This window comes from Molothrus aeneus, chromosome 6, assembly GCF_037042795.1.
Source record: "Molothrus aeneus isolate 106 chromosome 6, BPBGC_Maene_1.0, whole genome shotgun sequence".
Classification (NCBI taxonomy): Eukaryota; Metazoa; Chordata; class Aves; order Passeriformes; family Icteridae; genus Molothrus; species Molothrus aeneus.
This window is the reverse complement of record NC_089651.1, coordinates 4,649,227-4,665,507: the sequence shown is the minus strand read 5'-3', so window position 1 is coordinate 4,665,507 and position 16,281 is coordinate 4,649,227. Positions and strand designations below refer to the sequence as shown.

Sequence of the window (16,281 nt, the reverse complement as noted above, 5' to 3'; positions counted from 1 at the left end):
TGTTATGGATATCCTTTTATTTTAAAGGAATGGTCTTTTGTTGTCATTTTATTTTTAAATTTTCAACTACAAAACAGATTCCTTACATTCTGCCATAAATAAAACGAACAATAAGGCAGGACACTACATGAACAAACTGAGAACAACTGTTTTCCAGAAAATGTGAATTAAAAATGCTTCACAAGTATAAGCCATCCAGTTTTTAAAATAAAACTGTTGAAAACCCACAAGAGTTCAAGTGGTAGATGTGTACACCCTCGAAGAACAAAATACAGTTTTGACATTTTGCACTTTTGGTTTTGAAAACCGAGTTTTGTTCAGAGCACATTCTAAGGTTGTTCGGGCTGTTTTCAGATCAAGAACCATATGGGAGAAGAGGCACCACAGTAACAAAACCATGTTCAAGGATTTTTTGTTTGCAGCTGTCCCTTTTAAATGCTTGACTTTTAAGAGACTGATTCAATGCAAGTCTTTGTCTGTCACAGCAGAACTCCAAACTTGTTTCACCGGATTCTCTTTTGCTGTCGTGCTCTGTAAATGTCATGTACAGGGGGAACTACAGATCCTTTCTCCTCATCATCATCAGAATCCTCATGTGATCTCTTCACAGCCTTGTTGAGAATGGTGTTGTTTTCCACAGGTCCATTGCCTTCCACAGCTATCTCAGGCAGGCCGCCCGTGATTATCCGTACGGCTTCGTCAACAGCTTCAGGGAGAGACACACAGAGCCACTCAGGGGGGGAACTCAGACCCTGCCCAGCACCCAGCACCCCAGCAGGGACACCCACAGACACCCTGGGGACACTTCTGCAGCATGAGACACTTTTCCTGCCCTGTTTTACAAATATTAAGCCTTGGCTGTCTGAAACTCTGAGCTGTGGTGAGCACCAGTTACAAAGGAAATGCTGCTGCTCCAGCTCGAGCCCTCCCTTTACACAGGAATTGAGGTCATTTGAGAGCTGCAATAAAACAGGAAGGCCTTTTGGGAATCAGGGTAACTAGTTCATGATTCACCAGAGAGGCTGCAGAGCAAGTCAGTTTCTGCTTCTCAACAGAGGAAGCCTCAAAATTACCCTGTCTAATTTAAATAGATATTTTAGTTTCACTTAAAGAAATTAAATCCTACATTTCTTTCTCAATGATAATTTTTTTCCTTAAACTAACAAGGAGGGTGAAGAGTAGCATATTATCATCTGCTGTAGGATCTGTGCTGTTTCTCCGTTCCAGAACCCTCCTTCCCTTCTTTGCAGGAGCTGAGAAAGCTGCCTGCAGCTTGTGCCCAGGCACTGCAGCAACGTGCACTCAGAGTTATCCCTCACCATGCTGCAGATTTGTAATTTCATGTTGCAGCTGCAATGTTGCTGGAAATGCTGCCTTTAAAGACTATTCTCAAAATCTTAATTTATTTATTTCAGTTGATACCACCAACATATTAAAGAGCAGCTGGTGATGTGCAGTTTTTTGACTTTTTGTTGCCTCCCTCCAGGTAAAAGTGCAAACATCTCTATGCAGATTCCAGTGCAATCTCCCCTGCTCTCAAACACTAATTACAATCTGTAAATGAGGTCTGGGTTTTAGACAGAAATATCCACATGTAAACCCAAGTCTCATGCAGCACTAGCACAGCCTCCAGAGAGGACAAGTAACTTACTGTCTGGCAGTTTGCATCTTCTGAATATCTCCATGAGCTCATCCACTTGAACAAAGGGACCCTGATTTGTTACCAAAGGGAAAAAAAAAAGTTTAGAAGGTTATTTTCAATAGAGTGATACACACTGTGGTTCTGTCATGACAGAATGTCTTCCACAGCTTTCTGAAATGTTCAGAGTTCTTTAAAACAAACCTGAAAACAAATAGGAGGTGGCAGGAGCTTCATGAGAACTACAGCTGCTGGTGGAACAGGAAATACCCCTCCTGGGACAGGATGTAAACCTGGAGCTGTGGGGAGAAAAGCTGGGTGAATCCAGAGCAGGACAGCTGGGCCAGAGCTGTTTTTGCACTGCATTGCTATTTGATACAAATAATTAGTACCTTGTCCCTTTTGCCTCTACTAATTCCACACTGTTCACTCAGCCATCTGCTCTGTGATGTGTGTAACAGCTTATTACCATTTACCAGACCCCAAACTCCTTGTACTTATTTCCATGTGACCTTGGCATTAATTAAAACACATGTGCCTTTGGCAAGCCAGTGAAATGACAGCCTGAGAGTTAAGTACAGGTTTAGATGGCTGAGGAGTAGGAAAGCCTCTGATTAGGCTGAAGAGCCAGGTTCCTAACTCACCACAGGTGAAACACAACCACTCCCCAAAGCCTGACTTACGTGCTAAGTGTCTTGGCTGAAATGGAATCATCTGCTGGGTGTCTGGTTTGGGATATTCAGGTTTCCTGTCTACTTCATCCTTGAGGACAGGCACGATGGAAGGTGCAACCACAGGGTCTGGAATTATTGCTGCTAGCTTGGCACGGGAGACATCCTGTGAAAGCCAATTAGAGAGTGTGAACTTGGCAGCATCACATTGCTAGCTTCAATTACAGAACAAAACCTCGCTCTGCACCAGTTGCTTTTTCTCACTTTGTCTTCATTATCATCTCAGATGGCCTCTCACAAGACCATCTGGGCAAAACTTGCATGATTCCATTAAAGATTTTAATCCTACAGTGACCCAATGGAATGGATTGGAATGGAAACACTTGTTTCTGTTCCTGAACGTGTGTTTGTCATTTTGGAGTGGCTCCTTTTTTAGGTTAAGAGGATTTAGGTGAACAGGTGCAGACCACTAGGCCTTCACAACTATCATTTCTCCCTCATTTCATTCCTAGATTGCTTTAGCTGGAAAAGAAGTAAAGCATAAGGCAGTCAGCAGGCATGCAAAGCATCAGTTCAAACAGGATTATGTTTTGGCATGTTCCAAGCAGCAGGACTGCACCATCTTAGGTACACACTGCCCTGCATGCACTTAGCAAAATGTACTTGTTTGTAAGCTCACATCTAACCTCAAAATAACTTTGCCCCCACTGTATTCAAAGAAAAGTATTCAGTGGCTCAATGTGAATCTGATTTCCACCTATCAGATTATTTTAGAGCTCTGTGATGGTCAACAATGCAGCTGCTTTGTTAACTTTGATGGCATCTGTATTTTTCATATATTATTTTTCTGTGTAAGAAGAAAGTGGAAGCTGTTTTAGAAGCATGGATTGAGGGCTCTCTTCCTGTCCATGCAAATGGCAATCAGCTGTTTCTACTTCTCTGGCAGCCTTGAAAAATTGTAAACCAACATCCTGTTCTGTTCTTATGATTCCCCAAAGTGTTAAATGACAGAAATAATACATATGGTTAGAAACCAAACAGGAGACCACCAGATACAGGGGTCTGGCCTAGACTTTGAACTCCACATGGCAGCAAAAACTGAAAAAAGAGGCACCACTGCTCCCTGCCAAGAGCTTTCCTCAGCCATTCCCAACAAACATTGGCACTGCAGCATGTGGGCTTTCATGCAGTTCCCAGTGAAGTCAGGGGAGCTCTGCCACCTCAGAGCAGAAGGACAGCCAGCCATATTTCATACAGGTGACCTGATCCTACAAAATTCCCACAGAACTCTGGTTTTTGAAGGAGCTCAGATGTGGAGGCCTGTAGCTGCAAGGTGATGGCATTAACACACTGACCTTTCCATGGGAAGATGGGACATTACCAGGAATACCCAAAATTGCAGCTGGTACTGATGGTCCTGGCTCCTTTCTGCCCTTGGCCTCTGGCACTTTACTGCCCAATGAGACCAGGAGGAGGAGGAGGAGGAGGAAGCCTATTTTACCTGCTTTTCTAGCAAGGGGAAGGACTATAAGACAAGTCCTAAACAAGGAATTGTCCAAGATTCTTAGGACTGAGAAGAACAACAGTGAACTGAAGTGTTCTTACCCACTCACCTTATAACCAAGGGCCTTCAGCTCGCTGGCAGAGCAAGGGTACAGATCCATGAACTTGTACCTGTCCACCAGCAGAGCTGTTTCTTTGCCTTCATATTCTTCCTTGAAGGCTGTAAACCTCCGTTTTTCCACCTTCAGGATGCTGGCCAGATCCCCAATGTTACTTTCAAAGGCTAAAAACCGAGCCCAGATCTCCCTGGAACAGAACAGGACACTGAGAGTTACTGAAGGAGGAAGGATTACTGAGCACAATCCAGTTAAAAACCCACAAGAGGACAGAGCCAGAGGAGCCCATCTGGGAGTGCATGGCCATTTCTGTTATTTGCTTTAGGTGCATCTAAAACAGGCATTGCCCTCCCAGTGCCTTCTGTATCTCTGTAAGAGCTCTCAGTCTGGTGGGCTGCAAAGGAATTTGTTACAGAAAGGAAAGGAATTCTGGTGTCAAGGACTCCAGCATTTGAGGTGAGCTTTTATCAAACACTCTGCTCAACCTGTACACACAGCTTCACTCTGATGCTGACATGGGAAGGACTCTTTACCATGCATTATGATCTAGTTCCTCTGCACAGAGCAGCACATTCTAACTGGCAAGAACACAACAGGCAGCGCTTCAGAATTTTATACAGCCCAAAATAGATATAGTTACTGCTGATTTCTCCATGGAAAATCTCATATATAACTTAAGCAACATCTGACCATATTTCTGGACTTGATTCAACTTTCATTTTAGCTTTGGAGTTCACCTTTGAAGAAGGTTCAGCTTTTAAGCTCTTGTGTTTTGTCACTTTTAAATTGGGTATAAAAATATTTCTTCACAAAAGATTAGAACTGAAGTGCAGAACAAATATGCACAGCAGTGCCATATTTGATTCCTTAGTTTTGATGCTTTTGTCTACCAGAGTAATAATGGTGAAGTGAACCCTCAGACTGCAAGGCCTTGGTGAGCATTTTTTTTGAGAAAGAAACTTAAAAAGTAGTAATGCAAATATGGCAGTGAGTGGTTAATCCAAGTCCTTTCTGGTTCTTTTCCTATTTTATTTTCATGGCTGGGAGATACTCAGCACCCTCCTCAACAAATTCCTGACTCACCTTCTCAGCTCAGACCACTGAATCCTTACTGTACAGGAGGATTTTGCACTCTATCCTCAACAATCCTGCATCAGTGAGGTTTTAAAGTCAATAAATCAATGAATTTCACTAGAGGTGGGATAGGGACTTTCCCAAATCTGTCACAGCTGTTGCTATTTTGGACAGCATGAAGAGGGGAAGGAACATCTGTACCTAATTTTGTCCTGCTGTTCATGTTTCTAATTTCTTCAGGATATTTATGGTTGAAAGGGGTTATGTATCTTTTCCAGAGCAGTGAAACTGCTTTTGCAGACATACCCAGATTTCTCAGGTGGAAGGCTCCCTGAAGTTAAAACACGTTCAAACAAAACTCTTGTATTGTTGTCCTCTTTAAAAATAGAAAGAAAAAAAAAATCACACTGAGTAAAATATATTAAAGACAAATTAAAATATGTCCATTCAAAGAGATGTGCACATTGAATTAAGCATAAGGCTGACTTTCATGGATTTGAATTTCAGTAAGTATAAAGAGATCCGAGTACCCACATAAAACTTCACTGATGTTAAATTCCAATGTGAATTTGTTCTTTGGGAGTCTGTTTTTATTGATAGTGACAAACTTATCTTACTACAGGTTCTTTTATAAGAGCACAGCTATTGCTTGGCATCTCTTCGGGATGTCTGGGGGTTTTATCAATTTTCTAGAATTATCTCAGTAGCATATGTTGGCAAATTTAAATTTGGCCTTTCGATTCATTATTTCCCTTTTAAATCAGGGCAATATTAATATGTTTGTATAGTCCTCAGAATCCTCCCAGAATTATTAGACCTGGCTCCCAGCAAGCAGTCAGTCTTTGCACATTGCCAGCTGGGGGGATGGAGAGGTTGGTGGGTTTGCTCCTAAAACTGCCAACTCCTGCCCTGTGCACTGCACCACCTCCTACACTTACAGCTCAGAGATCAGCTCTCCTGGGTTTCAGGAGTTCTGCTGGGTTATTAAAAGAGACCAATAAACTAGGGAGTTCTAAGATAATTTTTTCTCATGGCAACTTACAGAAAGGTATTGTCAATATTTATGTAAACCCTTAGCTTAACTTAGAGCAAAATTAAATATACTTTAACTTAGATAAAATCTCCCATTTTACAGCTCACAGGAGAAAAAGCCCTCAAAAATCTTTAAACTCCCAGTGCCTGAAAACCCCAGGAACTGCAGCCTGACAGATGAATGAATGGTGCCTGGTGCTGCATAATCCACACAGCAGCTTGGGTTTCCTTTTTAAGGAGTCCATTCAGCCCCTGCCCCAGGGAATCCCACCCAGAGCCCTTCCACCACCACCTCCACCTCCTGCCCGGGTTTTCCCAGCTCCTGTGCCCTGCTCTTTCCATTGCAGCTCCCCAGCACCCTCCAAGCATGACTGACATGCCCAGTACTGATTTTACATCTTGCTCATCTCATCTACTTGGGGAGAATGAGTTTAAATTCATCCTAGGCAGGACCAGCTAATCCCTCACTCCTCTCATGCTGACTGTAAACTCCTTTAAATCTTTTTCCTCGGGATTTAAATTCCTCAGTGTACTTCCCACTGTTCACAGCAGATGCTGTAAAACTCCTGCACTGCCAGTGAGTTACAATTTGGAAAGTTCACTCTCCTCCCTTCAGCAGAATCAAGATTTAATGTCACCAGACTTCTGGAGCTTCGGTTCAGACAAACCAGCAGCAGGTTTTGTGTTCAGATTAACTGCTGAGCTTCATGAAGAATTTAAACACCAAGAACCTGGCCTGAGTAATGCTTCATTAGACCTCTCAAAGCTCAAAGCTTACCATTAAGGTGGGAAAGGTAGTCGATATATGCCAGTACATATTCTGGAATGTCCCCATATTTTTTCAGCCCTAGCTCAAAAATCTTAAAGGCCACAGACTTATCCTGCAAACATTGGGGGGAAAAAAAAAAAAGTCATTAGCTTCAGTGAGCTGTGCAGCCTCCTGGCACTTGTTTAGGATCAGGGTGAGCACCTGTGGTTACCTTACTACAATAATACTCCATTAAAGCTGCAGTAACATAGACATGGTGGCGGGTCCGGGCATCCTCTCTCGCTTTCTTAAATATCGTCCTTCCGGATTTAATGCCTTCTGCTCGCCTTGCAAATTTCATGTACTGGATATAAACCTAAGGTGCACATTAATATTTAAATAGCATCAGTGCTAACAAAGAACACCAGGGTATCATTAAGGTTTTTACTATGTCTGAAGTAATCATGACTCACAAAATACAGCAGATGAATCCAAACAGAAACAAGCTGTCTTGTGCCTCTGTGTTGTTTTGCTTTATAATACTGAGGCAAACATTTTATAGATTTTTTTTTTTAATAAAAAATGGAATATGCCTAAGACTGATCCCATGAAAAGACAGTAGTTAATACAGAGATTTTTCAAGGAAGGGGAGGTAAGGAGATGAATGTCATTTACATTAGCTGGTGCCTTCAGAGAACTCAAGGCTTATTGTAAAAATGATAACTTTCCAATAAAGTTAAGACATCCATAAAGCCAAGGAACAGCCAAAAGGCCTGATGAAGCATTTTACTGTACATGAAACAACCCAAGATTCAAATCCTCCTGCCTGCAAGTATTTATACGTGATCAAGGAAATAATGAACGTGCTACTTAATTCAGCAGCCAATTTGTGATTTGCATTTCTTTGGGATTCAACTCTCCTTCACTCTGAGTTAGATCACGAATAGCAGCATTCCTTAGCAGGAGGAACTGGCCCATGGTTTCCCATAAGATGTGCCTTTGGGAAGCATTAGATGTGTCTCTAAAGAATGGCAAGTGTCAGTGAATGGATACCTCTCCTCTGACACTGACCTGTTGTTTAGTGTTAGGCTTCACACCTTCTTTTGCCCCCTCATGCTTTGTTGTGTCTGTTTATAATAAACTAAATAACCTTTTGAGGTTGTTGTGTTATAATAAACTAAACAACCTTTTGAGGGCAGGTTACTGCTGACACCATGTGCTCAGCACCACCACAGCTGGCACATGGACAGTGTTCACTGTGTCACTGCAGCAGAGGCACAGCAACACTCTGCTACCTACATGGTGCATTGCAATTTGCAAACTACATGGCCACAGGGTGCTTGTGAATTATTTTATATCTTTTATCTTCATTACTTGTTGTAAAAGAGACAGAGGAGGAAAGTGCACATCTTAGCGTATTTCAATGGGTTAAAGATTGTAATTCTGCCACCTCAGTTCTCCATGCCTGTGACCCAAGGAATGCTGTGAGAGCTTCCCCACTCTGTGCATGCACTGGGTGCCAATCCATGGGGATGTGGAGGCACTAGGATGATCTTACCAGCGTGGGGTCGATGTCCTCGATGGCCAGGAGCCGGTTGTAGATGCTGTGCACTTTCTCGTACTTCATCCGGCTCTGGGGGAAGGCAAACACACACTGCTCACTCACTCCCTTCAGATCACCTCCCAGAATGCAAAACTCAAGCTGAAGACAAAACTAGAATTCTCCTGTTCCCATTTTTCCCTTCCTGAACACTGTGTATGTCAGTCCCTTTACCCAGATGCATATTCTGTCTTGTGCAGACATTTTTTACTTCCCACACCAATTTCCCACTAATGGCCACCTAGATGCTTTTCAGAAGTCCTTGAAGTCTTTTTCTAATGTAGTAATGCTGCACAGAACTGCCATTGGAGGTGTTTGGCATACAGACTGTATCCTTTACATCTGTCTAAAAGCAATGTGCAGATAGGTGGGAACACCATCTCCTTAACTCTCCAACCTACACATTTCCAATAGTCCATTTCTGCTCCCTGCCAGCTGCAGCCCTGCAGGCTGTATTGTGCAGCCTTGAAAAACCAGAACACAGCATACAGGAGGCTGCACTGAAAACCAAGGAAGGATTTTTCTTTTAAAGGCAAAGGCTTCTTTCCCTCCCTCTGTTGTCTTGAAGTTCTCCCTGGAAAGATTCTTTCACGATAAAATAAGTGGGCAAACTATACCCCACACAGGACTCCACAGTCCTCATGTGCCCAGTGGGAAACAGCCTTTATTCCTGCTGGAATAAACACCACTGGGACACTGCTCCTTGTGGAGGCTCACTGTGGTCTGGGGAAAGAGATTTCTCCAGAGAGCTGCAGCAAAGGTGGCCCCCATCTTCTGTCACAGCCGTGCCAACAACAACATCACCTCCCCAAGAATCAGACAGGAAAGGTGCCCTTGATGCCCACTTTAAAAGTGAAGAAGCTGATGCTCTGGGAAATGGAAATTTTTAAGCATTTCACCCTTATGATAACTTCAGAAATATAGTCAATATTGAAACGGAAAGAGAGTGGATTTTCATAGCTTTTCCTCTTCATTTTGTCAGCTCCATCTCAGAAACGCTGAATAAGGCTAGAAGAATCAGTAAATTAATTCTACAGAATTTTGTGTACTCAGTATGTTTCAAATAAATGACAGTATTAAAGGGAGATGTATTTGGATTTTAATGTCAGTACATCACTATTTTTGCTCACCTCTTCATAATCTGCATATGCAAAATAAAGAAGCATATTCTTCTTTAATAAAGTGCTGATCGCTCTTTCATAAATATTAGCAGCCTCATCACTGAAAAGTTTAGCATTGTTCATGTCCTGTTATAAAATAAGTATAATAATATAATTGTTCAGCATCTGTGACAATGAAGGCCAATTTATGGAATATCTCTTGTTTGTGACAAGCCCCAGTGAATTTCCATTCAGTGCTCCAACAAAGGGATAATCATCTCCCCAGTACTTAAGGAATCACAAAATCAGGCCCAAAAAATCCCCCAAGCCTAAAGCTGGCCAAGATTGAAACAATTTTTCACAATTTTTGTCTAAAGTGCATACATTTTTATTTCTTAAAATTTTTAGTTTCCCCGTTTGAAAATTCTGAACATGTCACAAGTATTTTTTTATACCCCCCTCCCTGATTCTGAGGAAAAACTGAGAGTACACCATGTCAGAGCAAGGAAAGAAGAGAAAGCCAGTGCAAGCTGCTTACCCCTTTCTCAGCTAGCAGCTTGCTGGACTGCTCAAGGTACTGAGCTGCTTCATACCAGATGTCTGGGTGATGGCCCAGCACCAGGAGACACTGCTCATAGGCAAACATCACTGTGGGCAAAACACGACAGGAACACTCCTTGGAAATGGCGCCACCATTGTACAACCCAAGTGTGGAATGCAAAATTCATCAAATAAATCAGACAACATCAACACTAATTGGCTTTGAATACAATGGTCACTGCTGCAGTTCTTTTATACTGCCAGGAACTTCACGAACCACAACCAGCAGCTAAAACCTGCATTGTCCACAGAGGAACAAGCACAGCTGACTCAAAATGAGCCATAAAATCAGGCTGCAATCTACTGTTCCCTGACCTGCACCAGAGGTTCAGTGGTACACAACTATAGCACTGTCTCCCAAAATCCATTTCTTACTTCCAGCTTGGCTTTAGCAAAATCTAGATTGTTTTTTTATAAAAAACTACCCACACAATTCAAGAAACTCCATCAACATCTACTCCAGCACGATCCCTGAACACCGAATCACGTGTGGCTTCTACTGGAGCCAAGAAATACAATTCTCTACGCCCTAGAGACATCTCATTACCTCTTTTTGTTATCAGAGTTTGATCTTCTGTTCGTAGAGGGTTGCTCTTTTCCCACTGGATGTACTTCTTCCACATGTCCACCTGCTGAGCCTCCTGGGGGGTGTTTTGTGGGGGCACGGAGGGAGCGTTGCGGTCCAGGCCCTTCATCACTGTCTCATATTCCTGAAACAGAAGCAAGGCTTTGAATTTAAACACATTGAACACTTCCTTCAGGTTATGCTTCCTAAAACAAATGGAAATATTTTAGTATGCCAGCCTAACTAGTCTGTGCACACTTTTATTTGATGTAAGAACTAAGTTTAATGCTGGTTTGTGGAGTTTAATAGGACAAAGAAAAGTCAACGGAAGGTTGTACCTTTGCCACACGTCGTGCATTCATGTAATCTCTACTCCTGTCCTCAATCATCTTCTTGGCTAAGTGAATATTGATGCCCTGGAGAAGGGTGAAAAAAGGAATTGGCAATGTGCAACTTCCCTTTGGACATAATGAATCTTATTTTATACAAGAAAGAGCTCGAAAGGGGATGCAAAAGTGAGCAAAGACAAAGTTATTTTAAGATACCAATCTCAAAATATTTATTTCACCTAATAAATATATGGGTAAGAACTTATACAGAGGATGAACTCACTACTAAAATCCAAGTGACCTGAAGCACCTCAGCTTATGTTTAATCACTCTCGAACATACAATGAGCTTCACAAGAAGTGTTGTGGGTGAAAGTGGGAAAATTTGTGATTTACAATTTTTCTCTTAAATGATGGTCAGTGACAGCTGCCTGACTGAGAGCACATGAGCAATTTGATTTTCTGGTACAAGGAGTACCAGGGATTGACCTCCAGGCTCAGAGCTCTGCCTTCTCCTCTGTTCCTGAAGGAACTGACAGCTCTTAGAAGAGGTTCCATGCAACACATGGAACATGGTTCCATGCAAAGGCTCCTGCCTTTGTCAGCAGGGGCCTGAGATGTGTCAGCACTGCCCGACAGCCTCCAGGACTGCACACATGTCACACACGTGCAGAGGGCTCTGCTGTGCTGCTCTGCAAGAGCAACAGGGGCTGGGGGCAGCCAGGCCCTGGGCACAGGGTCCTGGCAAGAACAAAAGCTTGAAGAACCGCTCTTGGGCAGGAAAAGCAGCCACCCCTTGGCTATGCCTGTGTCTGGGTGGATTTTGCTGGTTGCCAGGACTGTGCAGAAGATGTGCACAGCTTTCAGTCCAAGTGCAAAGAGGCACCTGAGCTGGGAAGCAAAGGGAGCTTTGCCCTCACTGCAAGCCAAGGCACTGTCTGGGATGGCAAGCTGGGCCATGGGGCACACAAACTCCACAATGCTCCAGCTAAGCCAGGACCAGGCTGAGGGTACAGCAGGACTCTCCCAGGATACACTCCCAGCTCAGCAGCTGTGCAGGTTCGTGAGCCAGATTGTCACTTTGTCACTGAGCCACATCTCCCTAAAAATTCTACCACTTTTGACCATTTAGTTAATTAAAGACTGGTGACTGACAGGCTGGTGTTGTCACCTGGTGGCTACAGCTGAGCTGAAGGAAAGCTCAAATTACAGCAAATGGCCATCACCTTTCCATACTGAGACCTGCATGAAGCCTCTGTGCTGTTGGGCTGCTGACATGGGCAATCCCTCCCCCTCAAAGAGCCCTTCTGGTGAGGAGCATTCCTTTCCCTGTGCCAGGACACCCGTGAGCAGCAGCCCTGCCCCTGAGGTCAGAGCAGCCACAACAGGACAGACAGATCCCTGTGCCCCAGCAGAGCACTGACCCTCAGCTCCCAGCAGCTCAAACAGCCTGAGGGGCTGCTGGAGCTCCAGGTGTTAGCCAGAGCTGCCTCAGCTGGGACAGCTCTGAGCCATGGCTTTGGCAGCCTCCCCATGTACAATGAAAGCAGGAGGAACCAGCAGTGAGAGCCTGTGTGGGAGGGGAAGGGGTGGTTTATGGGGAAGTTGTGGTGGGGGTTTTCCTACACTGGAGAAGGTGTGTCCTGGGCATCCTCCCTGGGGACAGCAGTGGCGTCCCCAAACACCTATGGGACATTGAGCTGCCATGGTACACGCTCGTGGCTGGGAATGCCTGGAGTTCTCCCACCCAGAGGCTCTCCCACCCAGAGGCTCTCCCAGCAGCTAAGCACCATGGCCTTATTAACATGAGAGGGCACCAAGCTCACAACTTGCACAATTAGCAACAAGGAAAGAGGAACTGGCCCTTCTCTGCTGCTCAGGGCACAGGGAGCCACAGCAGCCACACCTGTGCACAAGCAGCAAGAGCAGCGCTGTATGAGCATCCCTGCTGGGCAGTGCTGAGCACCAGGGCATCCACATCAGCTCTGCACTCACCACTCACACTGCTGCTGGCTGGGGCTGCTTGGCCACCAGATGCATTTAAAAACACACTCTAAAGGTGCAGCTACAAACTGGCCTGAAAGGGCAGAGAGCTGAAAGCAGTGTGGGAGCAGACTCACCTGAAGGGGTGCTGGAATGGCTTCAGGTGGAGGATGGTGAGGAGCATTTTTAAGCACTGAGAGCATGTAACTTAATGCCGTGGAGGAAGTCCAAACCATCCCAGCTGAATGCCATTTGACTCTGAGTGAAAGGAGGGGAGTGCCTCCTTGGGGACACAAGTCCTCACTGCCAGCTGAGCTGCTCCAGTGATGCCTCACTCACTCATTTACCAGCAATTCCACTGAGCCAGCTGGGAAATGGGACAGCCAAATGAATCTCATGGAGGGTCTTTGAAAGAAATTTAAAAATCACTCAGGAGTGATTTTTTGCCACAGGAGTTGGTACACACTGCACACAAAAACGTGTTTATACTGCTGGTCACCTCTTTTATACATATGTGTTTAGTGGATGTGGCTTGGGCACTATATTTGATTACAGGATAATTACTTCTTTCTGAATGTCACAAAGAATCAGTTATTGGTTACCTCTTCATATTTGTTATAATCTCTCCAGAGCTGCTCTATGTTTATCATGGGGTTGACACAACCACGCTGGTAAACCCTACGGACAGCTGTGATCCTCTGGTTTTCTGCATAAGATCCTACTGCTTCTCTAAACAGTGGGGAGAGAGAGCAACGTCAGCTATGACAGGTCACAACTGGCAGAACATCAGCATTGCATCAACTGAGCTTAAAAAAAAGTGAATTTTCAGGTACTTACACGCCTTTCAAAAAATTGATGTAATCCACCCAGATCTAGGTGAGAAAAAATATTACATATGGTGAAACCAATGGTTAGCTGTACTTGTCATAAAGTTAGAAATAAAATGTGTTTTGATTAAGAAAACATACCTGGTATGACATGATTTCCATGCCAATCTTATCCAGAGCAAAATCATAGGCCTGAGCCATTTTTTCTCTGAGGGAAAGAACCACAAAGACCATAAAGCAAGTGTTTAGTATTTTAAAAATTCTTTATTTAAGAGTATTCTTTTGTGCAGCAAATTCTAACCAAACATCAAGGAATCAGAAATATTCAACAGGTGACAGCAAAAATTGGTATTCAAATGGCTTTAAATTCCTTATTCAGATTCCATTGGGGTTTTGGTTGTTTGTTTTATTCAAGAATTACAAATTCATTGGTGGCAATCCAGCATTTTAATAGCTCCTGGCCCACCCCAAGTCAGTGGAAATCCACAAATATGATATGAAGCTGAGAAGAAACCAACTGCTCTCCACATCTTCGCAGCTGACAGAAGCACCCATGGTTTCTTAGTTTTTCCCCTCAGAGTTCCCCAAACCTTTTTGTAATTCTCCAGGAGCCCCAGAAGGCTGGGACAATTAGGAGTAGCTCCCTTGTGTGGAAACTGCCCAGAATACTTCACACTATTTATTTTCCCCAAATTCCAAGTATTTTCCTTCAAATTTAAAGTGTTTACAGAATTTCCTTGGTTAAGTTTCAGTGAAAGCTTTTTTTTTTTCTCCTCAACTTTTCTTCTAGCTTCCTTTACTCAAACACACTTCAGTACCTTATTGCCTCCTTGACTACATTTACAGGAGAAACAGAGGAAAGGCAAGCTGAATCTTCTAAAACTGTTTCAAAACAGTCATGTAAAAATAAATTAAAACCTCTTGCTTATTTTCTTTGTTAATGCATTACTCATTTTGCCAATTATAGTGCAAAGAAATTATGGTGGGCTGGGGAAGAAACAGTTTATAGATGCTGGAAGTCACTGATATTTTTTGAAACTCAACCCACAGGAATATAAACAAGCAAAATGTAATAACTGAAAAGGGATAAAGATTAACATACCCCAAAATTCTGACACCCTGAATTTTATGACTTTTTTTATGCCTTCCAAAACTTCCTCCAATTCCTGAACTCTACTGCTACTGGTCTCAGCTGGAACCAGTGCTAAGTTTGTGGAGACTAAACAGGATATGGAGGGCAAGGACAAAGAAGAAGAAATGTGTTTCAGGTGTTTCAGGTTTTTGGTTTAAGCACCAATCCCATCTGCAGAGAACTGGCATTGCTACACCAGCTCCTCCACTGCTCTTATCCCATCCTGTAAGAGGAATCCAGACTAAGGAACCAATTTTACCCAGCAAGCTCCAATTAAAGAGACTTGAATGTTTTCTAAATGCAGATTATATATTAACCTCCCCAACAGAAAATCCCCAGACAGATTTGTCACCCAGGCTCTTCCCCATCCCCTGGCCAAAAATCAAGAAGAGATCCACCGTAAAACTAGAATAATTCAGAGCAACTCTGGGAACTTACTTGTAACTAGGTAGCTTCCCCTTGGTTTCTCGTACATAGGAAAGGTAACATTTCCATAAATCAATGTGTAAAACCTTCATAAGGCAGCGCTGAAATAACTGTGCAATACATCAAGAAGACGTGATCAGGATTCCAGACACAGAAATTAGGTTTCTACTTTTAAAGCTATACAAAATGAATTTAAATAGCCCTTCTAATTACTACTGAGATTTATAAGGAAGAAGAAGTTAAACTACTCATTCTTTTGTTTAAAGCATCTCCATGCTATGCAAGGGAACTGGAGAGAATTAAGCAGACAAATCCCCCTGTAGATTTCACTGATTAGAGCTTGGCAGCAACAAGTCAACTTTAGTGCTACTTTTTAATCTGTGTTTCACATTCAATGACAGCTACAGAGTTTTTTCAATCTGATTTAGCCCAATCACAAGGTACTTGTTCTTGCTATAGAGATATATTACATATATTAATATGACTCACCTTTTCCACCTTGTCATAATTTTTTGCTTTAATCTACAGGGAAGCAGAAAAAAAACAAATCACTTAAGAAACTATTTTAGAATAGTAGGAATATATTCTTCATACAGTACTATAGCATTCCAGTTTGTACTGCCTAAACTAATTACACCAAAACACCCCATAACATTGCAAAAACATAATTAAACATATAGAAGTCATGTACTTTGCTGCAAAATTAGCAGATTTTTAATTTTTATTTTTAATTCTTCAATTCCAAAATGTAGGTACCAGTAGGCAAATTTCCTTTCTGGTTTGAACCCCCAGACTTAGCCTTTTATTTCAAGGAACCTGATGCATTCAGAGCAGATATAGATGTAGAGCTTCTACACCAAGATTTAGTAAAGGGTAAAATACTTATTTACAAAACTACTAGGCTAATAAATGTATTATACTTGAATATTCATTTCTC

The 16,281-nt window shown here is 42.8% G+C and overlaps 1 protein-coding gene across 1 annotated transcript in view; it reads right to left on the bottom strand.

The window, feature by feature from the left end:
* Positions 1–2: 2 nt before the first annotated feature.
* Positions 3–16,281, bottom strand: part of CSTF3 (cleavage stimulation factor subunit 3) — a 47,829-nt gene continuing 31,550 nt past the window's right edge. Inside the window, exons 4-21 of the mRNA XM_066552867.1 lie at positions 15,834–15,866; positions 15,357–15,454; positions 13,928–13,994; positions 13,797–13,831; positions 13,562–13,688; positions 10,987–11,064; positions 10,631–10,793; positions 10,022–10,131; positions 9,514–9,630; positions 8,342–8,416; positions 7,016–7,159; positions 6,814–6,916; positions 5,310–5,379; positions 3,924–4,119; positions 2,323–2,476; positions 1,844–1,938; positions 1,652–1,712; positions 3–706 (exon numbers count right to left, since the gene is read on the bottom strand). Of these exons, the coding sequence (XP_066408964.1) occupies positions 504–706; positions 1,652–1,712; positions 1,844–1,938; positions 2,323–2,476; positions 3,924–4,119; positions 5,310–5,379; positions 6,814–6,916; positions 7,016–7,159; positions 8,342–8,416; positions 9,514–9,630; positions 10,022–10,131; positions 10,631–10,793; positions 10,987–11,064; positions 13,562–13,688; positions 13,797–13,831; positions 13,928–13,994; positions 15,357–15,454; positions 15,834–15,866 (1,929 nt within the window). The 3' untranslated portion in view covers positions 3–503. The remainder of the gene's footprint in view (positions 707–1,651; positions 1,713–1,843; positions 1,939–2,322; positions 2,477–3,923; positions 4,120–5,309; positions 5,380–6,813; positions 6,917–7,015; positions 7,160–8,341; positions 8,417–9,513; positions 9,631–10,021; positions 10,132–10,630; positions 10,794–10,986; positions 11,065–13,561; positions 13,689–13,796; positions 13,832–13,927; positions 13,995–15,356; positions 15,455–15,833; positions 15,867–16,281) is intronic.